The sequence below is a fragment of the Xenopus laevis genome, chromosome 5S (genome assembly GCF_017654675.1).
Source record: "Xenopus laevis strain J_2021 chromosome 5S, Xenopus_laevis_v10.1, whole genome shotgun sequence".
NCBI classification, from domain to species: Eukaryota; Metazoa; Chordata; class Amphibia; order Anura; family Pipidae; genus Xenopus; species Xenopus laevis.
The window spans coordinates 102,859,390-102,875,318 of NC_054380.1; the positions used below are offsets into that span (position 1 = coordinate 102,859,390).

Genomic DNA, 15,929 nt, shown 5'->3' on the forward strand with positions numbered 1-15,929 from the left:
TATGGGAAGCTACAGTGAGACAAGTGCTACATGGCCAATTTAAAGGTATGTCTGATGAGATTAATTCTGGGAAACTGCAGGGCAAACACCCTTTGTTATTACATCATGGAACAAAGTGTATAAAAATCTAGTCATATATATTTATACTGCACTTTACTAGAATGTAACAAAAAGCCATATACTAAGACTATATTAAAATGTTATCTATTTTTTCATTATTTTTTTGCATTAGAAATGCTACATTTAGAAAAAAACACCAGTAAAGAATGGAAGTAATTCATATTTTAATAAAATTACATATTCATCTTAATCTTTGAAATGTTTGGTGGGAAAATATTTAATAAAGGGATGTTTCATGGTAGTAAATAAAGTATGCACAGATCTGCATGAAAAATATCTGCAATAATATATATATATATATATATATATATATATATATATTTATATTTAGCTTCCATTTTAACATGCTGTAATGCACTTCTGTTCATAAATGAGCCGTGCAGTATTTGCGGCGGACAGCAGCAGGACAACATGGTACAAACTCCAAACTACGGAAAGGCCATCTCCAATAGACTACATTTTATCCAAATAATCCAACATTTTGTCAATTTTCCAGCTGCCCCTGGAATGTGACTTGTGCCTTCACTTTAGGAGAGAAATGCTTTCTGGCAGGCTGCTGTTTTTCCTTCTCAATGTAACTGAATGTGTCTCAGTGAGACATGGGTTTTTACTATTGAGAGTTGTTCTTAGATCTACCAGGCAGCTGTTATCTTGTGTTAGGGAGCCGTTATCTGGTTACCTTCCCATTGTTCTTTTGTTTGGCTGCTGGGGGGGAATAGGGGGGGTGATATCACTCTAACTTGCAGTACAGCAGTAAAGAGTGATTGAAGTTTATCAGAGGACAAGTCACATGACTTGGGGCAGCTGGGAAATTAACAAAATGTCTAGCCCCATGTCAGATTTCAAAATTGAATATAAAAAAAACTGTTTGCTCTTTTGAGAAATGGATTTCAGCGCAGAATTCTGCTGGAGCAGCACTATTAACTGATTCATTTTGAATCCCATGACAGTATCCCTTAAAGGTATGAAGATCCAAATTATGGAAAGATCTGTTATCCGGAAAACCCCAGGTCCCGCATTCCGGATAACAGGTCCCATACCTGTACTATGTGAAGTTCAGCTGCCCCTTCATGAAATATGACTTTAAATAAAAGAACAGGTGGATACATTTCAGAAAATGATATTTATTTTGCAAAAGTCGGTGTAAATTCGTGTTTTCGGGACAATTGAATTCGTCCGAGCTGAGAAAATTTGATCTTATGAATACATTTCGATCAAATTTCGAGTTTATGGCAGTTTTAAATAATTCGAAATTCGACCCTTGATAAATGTGCCCCTACGTGTAACAGAGATAACCGGATTGCCCCAGTGCAACACAATACATTCAGTCAAATTTTTCAGTCTGAAAATTCACATAACAGTGTTTAAGGCCAGTCACTTTGTCTTGGCAGTTTGAGGGTGTTAATATGACAGTCAAAGGAATGCCCCATAGGCAGCTATGAACATTTTTGCACTGGCTGAAAAGTCACCTTTTAGCCTATTAGCCTCTACATCTATGTTGGCCAGATATATGCCTGTTGCAATCTATTTTCTCCTCATGTTGAGTGCTTAAAACAAATGAAGGTGAGAGCAAGGAGCGGTCAGAGATAATGACCTACATTTGTGGTCCAACAGATGTTTGACTACCGCTCCTGCCATTCAACAATAGATTTTATATGCTGAGGAATGCTGGGAATTGTAGTTCATAATAACCCAGCAACAGCCAGCTCCATGGCCGTATGAGATGTTGAAAGTTGGATGCAAAAGTGGCAGTTGCCCCCATAATGTCCCAGAGGGTCTCACAGCAACAGGCTCACAGTCAAGCATTTCTCCACATATCCAATTCAGAGTTGCGAAAGGAAACCAGCGCTCATCCAGCACGAGGTATAGACAACAAGAGAATGATTCTCATATAGTGTAGTATTTTTTGCATAGATGTAATACACCACTTTGTGAAATTAGAGTACTAAAAAAGTGCCCTTTACAGATTATACTATTTGCCGTGTCACTTATTAGAATTCACACAGTGAAGTGAATCTTATGTGAGGGTACTCACAAACGTTTAAACGAGGTTTTGGCGTTTAGAAAGATAGTATAACAGTCATCTTCTCACTTCTCTCCAGACTCTGTGGCTTTAAAACAATGCGCTGACATAGTGTAAAAATCGTCACTTTTTTAATCCCAAAATAACATTAAAAACACACTCACAATGTTGCTGTTAAAATATTCGCAATAAAATAAAGTCACCACTTCGCCGTCTGTTGGAGTCACCAGGCAGCCAATGTAGATGGTTTAGCCGGCGTCTCGGCATCATGTCTTTACTAATCACTTCTATAGAGCACAATGTGCATTAAATGGAATATGCATTTCATACAGAGACAGGTATACTAAACCTAGCCATGCATGCAAATATTGATTTGTTGTGTAACGTAGTCAGACACAGCGATAACATAGATTATGTTGTGTGTATGGTCCATTATCTGAGTGTCCAACATTTCATAGCCAGGAGTCTGTGTAATGCGTTTGTATGTGGACCACAAAGTGTTCAAAATAATAGCAGTCTGACATCACTAACCTGATCAATCAATGTTTATGGTAGAAATTATATTTTTACATGGCAAATAATGTACGAGTAAGTGTAATAGAGTAATAGAAAATCAACTGCTGCTGCTGATTCTGTGTAATTGAATCATTAATTGAGGCTTGTTCGGAATAATAGCAGTGTTCAAAATAATTGCTTGTTCCAAATAATAGCAGTGTGGAGTTCAATTAGTGACGTCATTCATTCTTTGTAAAAAAAATGGTGTCAGTTACTGCCCTTATTTAAAGAGGGGGTTTATATTTTAGATAACTTTTAGTATGTGATAGAAAGGCCAATTCTAAGCAGCTTTTTTTAATTGCTCTTCACTATTTATTTTTTATCGTTTTTTTAATTATTTGCATTTTTCTTCTGACTCTTTCCAGCTTTCAAATGGAGGTCACTCACAACAAATGCTCTGTAAGGCTACGCATTTATAGTTATTGCTACATTTTATTACTCGTCTTTCTATTCAGGCCCTCTCCAATTCATATTCAAGTCGTTTATGCAAATAAGTGCATGGTTTCTAGGGTAATTTGGAGCCTAGCAACCAGACTGCTGAAACTTCAAATTGAAGAATAAAAAGCTAAATAACTCAAAAAGCACAAATAATAAAAAACATAAACCAATTGCGAGTGTCTCAGAATATCCCTCCCTACTTTATATTAAAAGGTAATTTAAAGGTGAATAACCCCTTTAGTGAAGGAAAGCAGCAAATGATGTGCATGCTATTTATAGTGCATTTCTCTCTGAGTAAAATGGATCATTCCAGACATTGTCCAGAAGAACAGAGTTGATCATAGAGGGGAAACATATAAAGTAGTGCAGAAAATGATAGTCTGCTCGGCTAAAGTTATACAAAATGCTTTAAAATGGAAACCAAAACCTGAAAGACACGGAAAAAATTTATCATTTGAATGAATAGAAGAACAGCCAAAATGGCAAAGCCAATGATCAGCTCCAGGAAGATCAAAGAAGATATAAAGTTACCTGTGATACTGTTACAATTAGAAGATGTCTATGTGAAGCCAATCTATCGACAAGAAGCCCCCGCAAAGTCCCATTGTAGAAAAAAAAACACATGCTGAAGAGGCTACAATTTGCCAAAGAACATATTGACCTGTCTAAAGAGAAATGACGCCACATTTTGTGGACTGATGAAAGCAAGATTGTTCATTTTGGGTCTAGTAAATGAGCAACATCTTGGTTCCAGACCAACAAGATTGACATTATGGAGTGACCAGCCCAATCCCTGGACCTTAATCCAATAGAAAACTTGTGGGGTGACATAAAAATGCAGTTTCTGAGGCAAAAGCAAGAAATACAGAAGAATTGTGGAATGTAACAGGTGCCAGAAGTTGGTGGACTCCATGTAACACAGATGTGCAGCAGTTCTCAGAAACACTGATTATACAACTAAATATTAGTTCAGACATTTAATGGAAAGCAAATTCTTGAAACATTTTCCAGTTTGTACAGTGAATGTTTGAGTTAGTAAAGAAGAACGCAGACTGCTTTTTTTGGAACTACCTAATATTTCCTTCTCTTCAGTTTCTGTAAAGGAATAACACAAATTCAATACATTTTTCTTCATGTTTTGATTTGGAATATAATGGTAGAATATGCCGTGTTCCCAATGCATTTGTGTGTATGGAAATAAAATAAATAATTAGGATTTTGAGCTTTATTCTCTTTTTTTTTTTAGACACACTGCTATTATTCTGAACACAACTGTACATGGGTCAATACAGTACCTTATTTGTTAACCATTCATCCTGGCCAGATGTTTCATTGAAGCCGAAAAATATAATAATTTTATGTCCCTTACTCAGGTAAATCTCTAAAGGCCTAATCAGCAGCCAATATTAGATCATGTACAACTTTTTTTTTTTTTGCGGCTGTTTTTCATTTATTAACATTTTGTTCCTCAGGTCCCCAGTTTGGCAATTAAATGGCTGACAAGGGTAATGCCAGGTATGACCTACAAATGTATATGAGTTTCATAACTACGGGTGTCAAGTGCAAATTTATTCACTATGGGGTTGTAGTAAAATTCAGATATTTACACAATGCCACTTCTAGTTCTCCTGCCATTGATCTATACTGGAACTTTGCTTAGAATTATTTTCCTTTCTTAGTTGGGCAACATTTTATTTTTGGGTTTACATCCCCCTTAAGTGGGAGACTAAAAAAGCATCACTTTTAAAAACATAAGTCTACCGAAAATAGAGTGCCATTGGGTGGGTTGCTACATTATATGCAAAAAAATTTGCTTTGGGATGTAACTTACTATTTCCCTACATTATCGAATAATAAAACAAAGGAACAACAGCCACTCCCTTCCCCTATTATATACATTTGATAATCAATGAATGCTTCAAAAAGCCAACCAGATGTTGCACAGAATGGCAGTAGCAAATACAAACCTCTGTGCATGACCGAAGTTCTGATGCCAAACATGACGTTTAGTGGAATCTGGGAAATTAAATAAAAAGCTCATTTAGTAAATAGTATGCAAGAACACAAAACAGAAAAATGAAGAACAAATTGTGAAAGTTTGTTACATTGGCAATACCGTAATTCACACTTTTCTTAGACTAAACGGGTAGTGACCTTAAAGGAAAACTATACCACCAAAATGAATACTTAAGCAACAGACAGTTTATATCATATTAAGTGGCATATTAAAAAAATCTTACCAAACTGGTATATATTTAAGTAAATATTGGCCCTTTTACATCTCTTGCCTTGATCCCCTATTTTGTGATGGTCTGTGTGCTGCCTCAGAGATCACCTGACCAGAAATACTACAACTCTAACTGTAATAGGAAGAAGTGTGGAAGCAAAAGATAGAACTCTGTCTGTTAATTGTCTCATGTGACCTAACAAGTATGGTTTGTTTGTGTGCACAGTGAATAGTACGATCCAAGGGGGCGGCCCTGTACTAGTGTAACAGTACACTAGTGTGTTCTATGCTGATCTGAATTCCTGTGCATATGATAAGCACCAGTATAGTTACATCTGGCAAACTTACATCTGCATAGAGAGTGAAATAGCCATCTGACCCATCCTGTCCTGCAATCACCCCGTGTCTGAGATTAATTCCAGCTATTACAGGGCCCTGGAATTCAGAAGGGGCCACAACCTCCACAGACATTATTGGCTCCAGGATGCAAACAGTGGCCTTTTCCATAGCTGGGTAAAGACAATAATAATGAAGATCTTAAAAAACACAGACAAAACATTCCTCTTTCTTTACATATAGCAAAACACAAAGTCACCTTGCTTCAGTGCACCCTCTCCTGCTCTGATGAAAGAGACTTCATTGGAATCCATACTGCCCGGCACCTCCAGACTGCTTCTTGTGTGTAAAGTCAAATCTGAAAAGATGGTCATATGCACTGAACATACATATTTAAAGATTTTTATCCCCAGAAAATTAGTGAGTCTCAGAAGGGCTGTTTTGCCTTCCTCTGGATCAACTAGCAGTTAGGCAGACTATATATAGATATAAAATACTAAAGGAAACTAAACATTAAAAATGAATATGGCAAAAAATTCAATGTTTTATATAGTGAACTTATTGCACCAGCCTAAGCTTGTCAATAGCAACAATGATCCAGGACTTCAAACTTGTCACAGGGGGTCACCATCTTGGAAAGTGTCTGTGACACTGTGGGCTCTGAGCAGCTGTTGAGAAGCTAAGCTTTGGGGTAGTCGCAAATTATCAAGCAGAAAATGAGATTGGTCTGTAATATAAACTGTTGCTACAGGGCTGATTATTAAATTCTGATGCTAGTTGCACTGGTTTCTGTGTTGCCATTATCTGTATTAATTACTAATCGGCCTTATATTGTAACATTTCTATTCTATGTGTACTGTATATTGTGAGTGGGTCCCTAAGCTCAGTAAGTGACAGCAGCACAGAGCATGTGCAGTGAATCAGCAGAAAAGAAGATGGGGAGCTACTGGGGCATCTTTGGAGACACAGATCTTTACTGCCAAAGGGCTGTGGTTGCCTTGGGCTGGTACAGAAGCCCAAAACATAATGTATAACATTTCTAGCTACTTCTTTAGTTAAGCTTTAGTTCTCCTTTAAACCAGGTGTCTTTTTTCAACCTTACATAGTATGTCACTATGTAATAACCAATATAAACTTCATCCACATGTATGATCAGCTTTATTTTAGAGAAGACCCCTAAAGTATATGATAAGACACTGCAAGGCCACAATTTAGACTTTGCTCCTAAACACATGACTATATTCATTCAGAAGAGCGGTGTGAGGCCAGCCAGAACAGGAGGCCATGAAATCAAAGTCACATAATATTATATACTGTATGGAAGTGCTGGTTCATCAATGTAGTGCATGTCTCATCCCAGCAGTGATTATAAAGGGATTTCCTGGAGCTCAAAGTCCACTCCTTGCCATAGCACTGACACACCTTGCTGCCCTGACACTGCTGAACTGGCACAGGCTCCGACTCTCCCAGCTGCAGCAGCTCAGACTTGGGTAGCCCCTCCCCCCTGGCTCAGATAATCAGTACAGGGAGGGAAGAGAACTGTGGTGAGTCAGAACTTGCAACACATTTCCTTTCAGTGACACAAGAGGCCTAGATCAGTGGGGAACATGGAAGCCATCAACCCTTCCCACTACCCTGCCACAAGAGCAGCTACAGTAGCAGAGGACTACATTAACTACAAGCTGGGAGGCCCCTATCGCCTCTTTGCACTGAACAAAGTGAGCCAGGCCAGCCGGGAGGTAAGGAGGGAGGAGTCGGGAGGTGGGAGGAGCATATAGTAAGATCTTGTATAGAGCTACAAATGCACACTGTGCCTCACAGGCCATCAGCTTCCCTACCAGAAACTGCAAACACAAGAACCATAAGAGAGCCATAGATACCATCTCTAACAGTTGGCCATGTGTATAATATATAATATATGAACATTTATGAACTAGAAAGATGTGCCTTACTTATACCCAGTCAGTCAGTCAGTGAGACAGACTTCCCTGCACCACTTTATAAAATACTAACACCAATGCCCCACTACAAACCTCAAATGGCACGGACTATGCAGCGGATTTATTATAGAACACTTTCCTGACAGGGAAATGATACACTTTGTCCCTTTGTAAAATGTACAATGAAGCAACAGAATACTTAATGAATCAGATGAAATTGAGCGTAGGACTGGCCAGATATGGGATGACTTTGACGTAGTTGGCCAGCTTAAATATATTGCAATATATGGACAAACAATCCCTGTTTTGTTTAAAGGGTAAGGCATTTTTCAGTAGCAGTATGCACAAAATGTCTCAATGGGGCTCATTTATAAACACTTGGCAAATTTGCACCTGGGCAGTAACCCATAGCAACCAACCGTATTTAACTTATTTCTTTCAAGTTATTTACCTATACATTTTTATAAACATTTGCGATATCTCCTGCACCTAATGAATGGTTGTGCACTGACAATGATTTCTTGAAACTGACATTGAAATGCAACTCTGAACATCCTAAATTCCAAACACTGAATCAACCCAGAAACAGATAGAAGAGAGGTTGGGTTTAAATCTCACATAAACCTTGCACTTATGCACATTTATGTTTTTGTTGCAGAGGATTGCAGGAGTTGGAAATAAATACTCCCTTACCTTCTCTATAGAAGATGTATTGAATGATGTAAGTACTGCTATACCTGTTTATTTCAGTAGTACAAAGCCATATATATGTGCTGAATATAATGCAATGGCCCATAATAAAAATAATTGTAATAGTCAAGTCATGAGATGATCTTTTTGCATTTACAAGAAATATCAGTATTTCAAAATTAATTAGAATGGCAGTGAAATACATTAACTCTGTTAGATAAGATTTAATCAATCCTAAAATGAAATATTCACAGGCCAGTCTTCTCCATGACACTTCACCTTTACTCTTCCTTTTCTGTGTTCATATGCAGAAGCACATTATAAATTGCACTGCAGAAGTGCTCCACTATCTCAGTGAGCAGCACACAGCACCCAATGTGACATTTACACTCCAAACAGAACTTCAGGGCAATGTGGAGGATAAAGATAAGGAATTCTACAACAAAATCAGGAGCCTGACTCAACTACTGGTGGCACACGACATTCCAGGTATAGCCTATGCTAAGGCAGATATATTTTGCCACAGAATGTATTTAAATACATCTAGAAAGACTACATATATTCTTTGCAGAGTTACTTATTGCTGTAGAAGTAGTCATGGATGGCCAATTATCACTCCTTGCTGGAAATGCTCTAAATCCAGCCTGCTGTGATCCAGAGCCAAGGTTATTGGTTCATACTGTCCATATTGAGAGACAGAAATCACTTGGCAATACCAGTTTGGGAGTAGACTTTCACAATACGATAGCTAGGGCAATAAATCCTACCTTGCCCAATAGCAGTCATAACTTGTTTAGGGAGATACAATAAACCAATGCAATTGAGGCGTTCCCTGTACTAAGCACTTACATTTAACCAGGCAGTAATCGATTTTTACACCTCAGTGTATCTTTATGCTTTTTCATACTGCTGCTTGCACAGAACCAGCAGCTAATCTAGGCACCCATAGAATGTTCCCATCCATGGATATGAATTTAGCAATACTGAAATCATAAAAAAACAGCATTGCAGGAATAGCCACATCCACTGACTATAACACTGGCCACACTGGAGTAGTACAACAATAATTTAATTTTGAAAATAGCTACAGCCACTAAGGTGGCATGTTTATGGGTGCTAAATGTGCATTGTGGATAACAGGTTTCCAGAAAGACTATACTGGATGTCCTAATTTTATCAGAAGGCTTTAGAAAATTGCAAAACGTTTATATTACACTGACATTTCCAATATTTTTCTATCTGTATTTTATGTCCTCATTCACTAACCCTGAATTTCCCCTCACAGATAAATTTGGCAATGTACCTGCAGAGCTGGAGCCAATACGGAACCTTGCACTGGCTGCTTGTGGCTTTGTGAAATGGCAGAACTCCACTGAAAACACATTCTACAGGATGGCAGTAATCAAAAGTGTCAGACAGCAGGTAAACCCACTTTCTGTTCTCATGCCAAATGACACAAATATGTAGGTGTGCCAAGGTTTACCTCAGTTTGTACAATGGAATAACTGTGTTTGTTTTGAGCAGAAAAGAGAAGATGTTGCTCTGGAGTTTCACTTTGATATGCTGATCCATGAGATGGTCTCTCAGGTAAAGTTTATCTGCTAATTTGCGGACTTCAGGAACCACTGGCTTCCCAGTCCAATTATTACATGCTACAGTTGCCTGTAAGGACAGTTATTTTGGTAACCTTGTAACTATGGAAACAGACTGTGCAAATAACACATTTTAAACATACTTTATAAAACTAGCAGCTTGTGTTCTTCAACTTTCTTCAACTTTCTTCAACTGCACACACTGTGGCTAACCCAGAAAGAGAGAACTATTAGACTGTTTGTGATGCTGCCTAGTTTCAAACCAATGACATATGCACAAGTGTATAACAAAAACTTCTCTATATTTCAGGAAATGGTTCCTTGGCAAATGGATGTTTTATGGGACCCATCAGGAGGGCTGAAAATAGTGAGACAGGTCCGTCTGCCAAAACAGTGCTGCTGCATTGCACAGAACGACTGACATAGTCAAGGACATATGTGGAAAAATAAAGAGAACTAGAAAAAAAAAAGAAAAGAAATGAAGCATCGTTTCTGATGAATACTTACGGCACCAGTTTGCTGATTGTCTCTCTGAAGGCAACTTTAGGTTTACCCATAACACAAGGACAGGCATATTCCCTTTCCATCCGCTGCAAAGGGCAAAGACAAGCAAAAATATATAAGATCTCAGTAAACTATAAGCAAGTAGATAATCCATTTCCAAGCTTATTGAAAATCTGCCTGCCACAAAATCAATTTAGCAAATAAATACACTTTTGGTTGTCTATAATATAGTATATACTTGGAGACTTGAATCAAATGCATTCTCTGTACATAAAAGGAATTCTTTTAAAGGGACACCAAAATAAAGTGTGTTCTATATGTATTTAAATACAATGTACTACAGGTATTACATATCCTGCACTGGTAAAAATTGTCAATTTTCAAGAAAACTACGATTGTTATATACGTTGTACAGCCATTTATGCTTAATAGGGCACAATGCAGATCACAGATACGCTCTGTGGAATACATTGGCTAAAAAAGGAGCCAAATGCCATTCATGGCTCTGTACCGAACTATAGGATAAAAGCCTCTCATATAAAATAGGGCATTTGTTGCCAAGAAATATATCGCTGAAGTGTTTTTTTTTATGTTACTGGCCCTTTAATAATGTGCCAAACCAGAAAATATAGAGTTGTTTTGCGCAAACAGATGTTTTGCATATAACAAGGAACAAAAGGGGGAAAACTCCATGAACTGTTCTAGCATTCCTTTACTGTGCATTGGATCTGGAAGTCTGGTGGTAATAAATTAATAGAATTAAAGTAAATTATGATTTGTTCAAACCATGACCCCATTGGTAAAAGAAGAACTGCATGGAATTACGAAAAGGAAAAAAAGTTACTATATATATATTTTAAAAAGCTGAAGTAACTGGTATTGTTGCTACAATGTTCTCTTGAACATTGTTCTAGGATGTAGAGATTTCCTTGGAATTAGTGGATATTTTAATTTCCTTGTTAGTTTAATTAAATTTGGCAATGCACCCAAGCAGCCTTAAAGGGGGTGGTTCACCTTTAAGGTAACTTTTATTATGTTATAGAATGGCCAATTCTATTGGTTTTCATTATTTATTGTTTATAGTTTTATAGTTATTTGCCTTTTTCTTTGGACACTTTGTAGCTTTCAATGGGCGTTGCTGACTACATTCTAAAAAAACAAATAATGTTGCAAATTATCAAGCAGAAAATGAGGGTTGTCTATAATATAAACTAAGCTACAGAGCTGATTATTAAATTATGGTGCCAATTGCACTGGCTTCTGTGCTGCCATGTACAGTAGTAATTATCTGTATTAATTACTAATCAGCCTTATATTGTGACATTTCTATTCTATGTGTACTGTATATTGTGAGTTGGTCCCTAAGCTCAGTAAGTGACAGCAGCACAGAGCATGTGCAGTGAATCAGCAGAAAAGAAGTTGGGGAGATACTGGGACATCATTGGAGACACAGATCTTCCCTGCTAAATGGCTGTGGTTTTGTGTAATTTCATCATCAATTTCCCTCAGGGTAAAAATTTTTCATGCAGAAAATAAATGAACAAATAAAAGCAAATTTGGGGTAAATCCTTTTCTGGAGAAAGGAAGGGATAAACTAGAATTGACAATTATCTTTCCTCTAAATCTGCCCCAAAGTATTAGGCTATTGGCAGCAGGTGGAGAAAAGCCAATGTGTTCCCCATTCAATATTTGAATATATATATTTGAATATTTCAGATCGAAAAAATGCAAAAGTATAGTGACATTGTAAGTTAGGTTGAAAAAAGACACACATCCATCAAGTTCAACCTTTTAACTCTATTTTTAACCTGCCTAACTGCTAGCTGATCAAGAGGAAGGCAAAAAACCCAATTTGAAGCCTCTCCAATTTGTCTCAGAGGGGGGAAAAATCCTTCCTGACTCCAAAATGGTCCCTGGATCAACTTGTACTATGAGCTAACAACTTACTCATGATTTAAAATAGCAAAATTTTGGACTTCTGATGGATTGGGAAGATACTCTAGAACAGCATTTAAAAGGGGTTGGACACCTTTATTCTTCAGTGCACTGCCCACAAGAACTGGGGTGAAAAGCCTCTTCAGAGTGGCTCTGCGAATGGCAGAAAGAAAACAAAATATAATTTAGTCTATTGAATAAAAGCCAATGCTAAGCAAAGAGAAAAGTGCATTAAGATGTGATTAAAGTGCACATTCCAGACTTTAAATGAAAGTTATTTGCATACATTTCAGTTTCATCATGTAGAAATTACAACACGTTCTATACAAACTCCCCCCCCCCTCATTTCAGGGCACCATAATGTTTGGGACAAAGTAATGGTAAAGCAGTCATGTTTAGTCCTTTGTTGCAAATCTCTTTCATGCAATGACTGCTTGAAGTCTGTGACTCAGACATCACGAGGTGCTGAATATCTTCTCTGGTGATGCTCATCTAAGCTTCTACAGCAGCCACCTTCAACTCCTGCTTTTGATCGTTTATGTTTCCTCTTCAGCATATGGAAGCATACTAAATTGGATTTAAATCATGTGACTGGTTTGGCCATTCAAGAATTTTCCATTGTATAGCTTTGATAAGCTCCTGGTGTTGCCATAGCAGTATTTTTGGGATCATTATCTTGTTTCAGGATGAAGCACCGTCTAATGAGTTTGGAGGCTTTTATTGGAACTTGATAAGATGTTTTTATACACCTCAGAATTCATTGTGACACTGCCATCAGCAGTTACATCATCAATGAAGAAACGTGTGCTAGTACATGTGGCAGCCATATATTCCCTTAACACCCCCACCACCATGTTACAGATGTAACAGATAAGCTGGTATGCTTTGGATCTTGGGCAATTCCTTTTCATCTCCACACTTTCCTCTAACCATCACTCCGAAACAGGATAATCTTTATCTTAACCTTTTACAAGAATTCTGCAGGATCTTTTAAGTACTTTTTCTCAAACTGTAATCTGGCCATCCTAATTTTGTAGCTAACTAGTCATTTGCATTTGCAATCTATGCACTGTATTTATGTTCATGAAGTCTTCTGCGGATAGTAGTCTCTGACAAAGACACACCTACCTCCTGAAGATCTTTGGACAGGTGTTTGAGGATTTTTCTTTATAGTAAGTAGTCTTCTGTCATCAGCAGTGGAGGTCTTCCTTGGCCTACCAGTCCCTTTATGATTACAGAGTTCACCAGTGCATTCTTTCTTCCTAATAATATTCCAGACAGCTGATTTTGGTAATCCTAAAGTTTGACCTATGTCTCATGGATTTCATTCCTGTTTTTCAGCCTCACAATAACTTAATTGACTTTCGTTGGCAGAGCTTTTCTCCTCATTTTAAACAATAGCAACTACAGATTTCAAATGGTAGAATATGCAACACACCTGAGTAATCACAAGAAATTTAAAGCAAATTGTCCCAAACATTATGGTGCCATGAAATGAGGCTCCACTTCAATTGTAAAATCCACATGACCTAAAGGCGATATTTAAAAATGATGAAAAACACTGAATTAACAAATACGGAATTATTACTTTGCACCGATTCCTTTTGTAAATTTACCTTTAACATATTTTATACTTTTAAAGTGCTATTTAAACAGTTTGTGTAGAACGTTTTAATTAAACAGCATACAATCGAGTAGCGCCCTTGTTTAATGTAAAAATAAGGTGCCCCTCATGTAGCCGTCGGCTACATGAGGGGACCACAGATGAGGGAGCAACCTCAGAATTCGCCATTACGTCTTACGTCTTCTTACAATGCTTCTCTGTAATGCTACTTTGGATTTTAATATATACTATGTAACTGTCTGCTGCTACTTTCAGTGATTGTACATTATGTAAAAGCCAACTAACCTGGGAGGCACAAGTGTTTCCTAGCTGGGCATTAAGGGATGCATTACTGTGCACCTCAGTGCTCTAGCACTTGTGCTCCTAGGTTAAGTAAATGACCCATTTATAGTTTACATCATGTTAACCATTCTGTTCTATATAAAACATAACTTTACCTGGTGTATCAATAATATTGATGTTGGTGTCCTTCCACATGGTGTAGATGGCTGCTCATTGGATTGTCACTTGTGCTTCAGCTCAATATTTGAGATGTAGTTTGAAAATATTCAAGAAAAAGAACTTGCCAAGTTGTTTAACTCAAAAGTAAATTACAGGGTCCAAGAAAAAAATAAAGCTTCCTTTATTATTATATTATATATAATATTATTCTTACACAGAGGGTCTTCTTATCTATTAATTTATAGTATTTTCAGTGATCTTACATGTTTATAGGGGGAGATCACCTTCACAAAACTAATAATTTTTACACAGTATACTATAAATAATTACAATATAGTTTAGTAGCTCTATATTTTCTCTTTTAATAATATTTTAATAATGAATTAGAAAATAAGTAAAATTAGAGCCCACCACATTCCTTTGGGATTTTAAGAAGTGTATTTATCAATGGGAAGATAGTTAGGGTATACCATTTGATAAATATGCTTCTAAAAATCACAAATGAATGAATAGAAAGGGAGAGATGTTCTGTGGTGAGCTGTCATTTCACCATTAAATAAATCTGCCCCTAAATGTAGAAGTTTTAACAGCTGCTCAGTGACAGACTTTAAACAAGCTGGGTTGTTACTGGGAAACATGAGATGGGAGACAAACTAATTCATTTTTAATACTTTGATTTTAGAAAACTGTCAAAAGTAATTGAAAGAAGCCATTATTTGTGTCATATTAACTGAAGAAAAAATAAGTTTTGTGAAGGTAACCTAGCATTATTATCTATGTTAGAGGCCACTACTTCCTGGATTGCCAAGGCCACTTATCTTCAGACCTGTGCTGCCAAACTCTCATTTCACGAAAGGGAAACTTTTCCATTAATTTGTTAATTCAATTTCAGGCACAGCAAGCCTTGACGATGTAAAAATGGGGCAAGGATTGCCGAAGTACAATATTCTGCAGCAACTAATTAACCTGTCAGTATTGTAAGTGCACTAGATCAGGTATTTTCTATTTGCTAATTTAGTTGGAAAGGGAAACTGGACCTGGGAAAACCTATCTTATAAATATTTCCTTAATACTTATTTTCATAATGTACCTTCCATTTACCAAATATTTCAAAGCGATTTGTTTCATCTATGAACACTCAGCAAATCCTTCCCCTGCCTGGCACTCACCTCGTGCATATGTGCTGTTCTGCCGGTGAATGTGGGCAGAAATGCCAATGTTTCGTATTCTTTCATTTGGGATGATGCCTGAGGAACAGTGTCGGCAGAAAGTGAGGGGGAGCTGCAGTAGATAAAAAGAGATGAACGTACTTAAAGGAGAGATATAGCATAACTGACCCTCCTCCTCCAATCTTGTAGGCAATAATGAATACTATATGGTGGTGGTTTCATTCTGGTCTTATAATCATTATTGTCCCATTTACTGGATCTCCCCATAGATCTGCTACAGTCCCTGTCTCTAAAGAGGGGTGGGAGAGTTCCAACGGTCCCTGCCAAAAGCACTG

General features: G+C 37.3%; 2 protein-coding genes across 7 annotated transcripts in view; one reads left to right on the top strand and one right to left on the bottom strand.

Moving 5' to 3' along the window:
* Positions 1 to 3,984: 3,984 nt before the first annotated feature.
* LOC108718111 (elongation factor G, mitochondrial-like) overlaps positions 3,985 to 15,929 on the bottom strand; it is a 15,076-nt gene continuing 3,131 nt past the window's right edge. The window contains exons 2-7 of one of the 6 annotated variants that reach the window (XM_018265730.2): positions 15,595 to 15,706; positions 12,455 to 12,513; positions 10,429 to 10,511; positions 5,959 to 6,057; positions 5,712 to 5,872; positions 4,523 to 5,152 (exon numbers count right to left, since the gene is read on the bottom strand). In XM_018265730.2, coding sequence (XP_018121219.1) covers positions 4,967 to 5,152; positions 5,712 to 5,872; positions 5,959 to 6,057; positions 10,429 to 10,495 — 513 coding nt within the window. In that variant the 5' untranslated portion in view covers positions 10,496 to 10,511; positions 12,455 to 12,513; positions 15,595 to 15,706 and the 3' untranslated portion in view covers positions 4,523 to 4,966. The other 5 variants (XM_018265731.2, XM_018265728.2, XM_018265726.2 and 2 more) reach the window with 5 other exon arrangements.
* Positions 7,250 to 10,473, top strand: lxn.S (latexin S homeolog). The gene is made up of 6 exons (XM_018265724.2): positions 7,250 to 7,438; positions 8,298 to 8,360; positions 8,641 to 8,818; positions 9,615 to 9,751; positions 9,854 to 9,916; positions 10,232 to 10,473. The coding sequence occupies exons 1-6, from the start codon at positions 7,307 to 7,309 to the stop codon at positions 10,340 to 10,342; spliced, it is 684 nt and encodes a 227-aa protein (XP_018121213.1). The 5' UTR covers positions 7,250 to 7,306; the 3' UTR covers positions 10,343 to 10,473.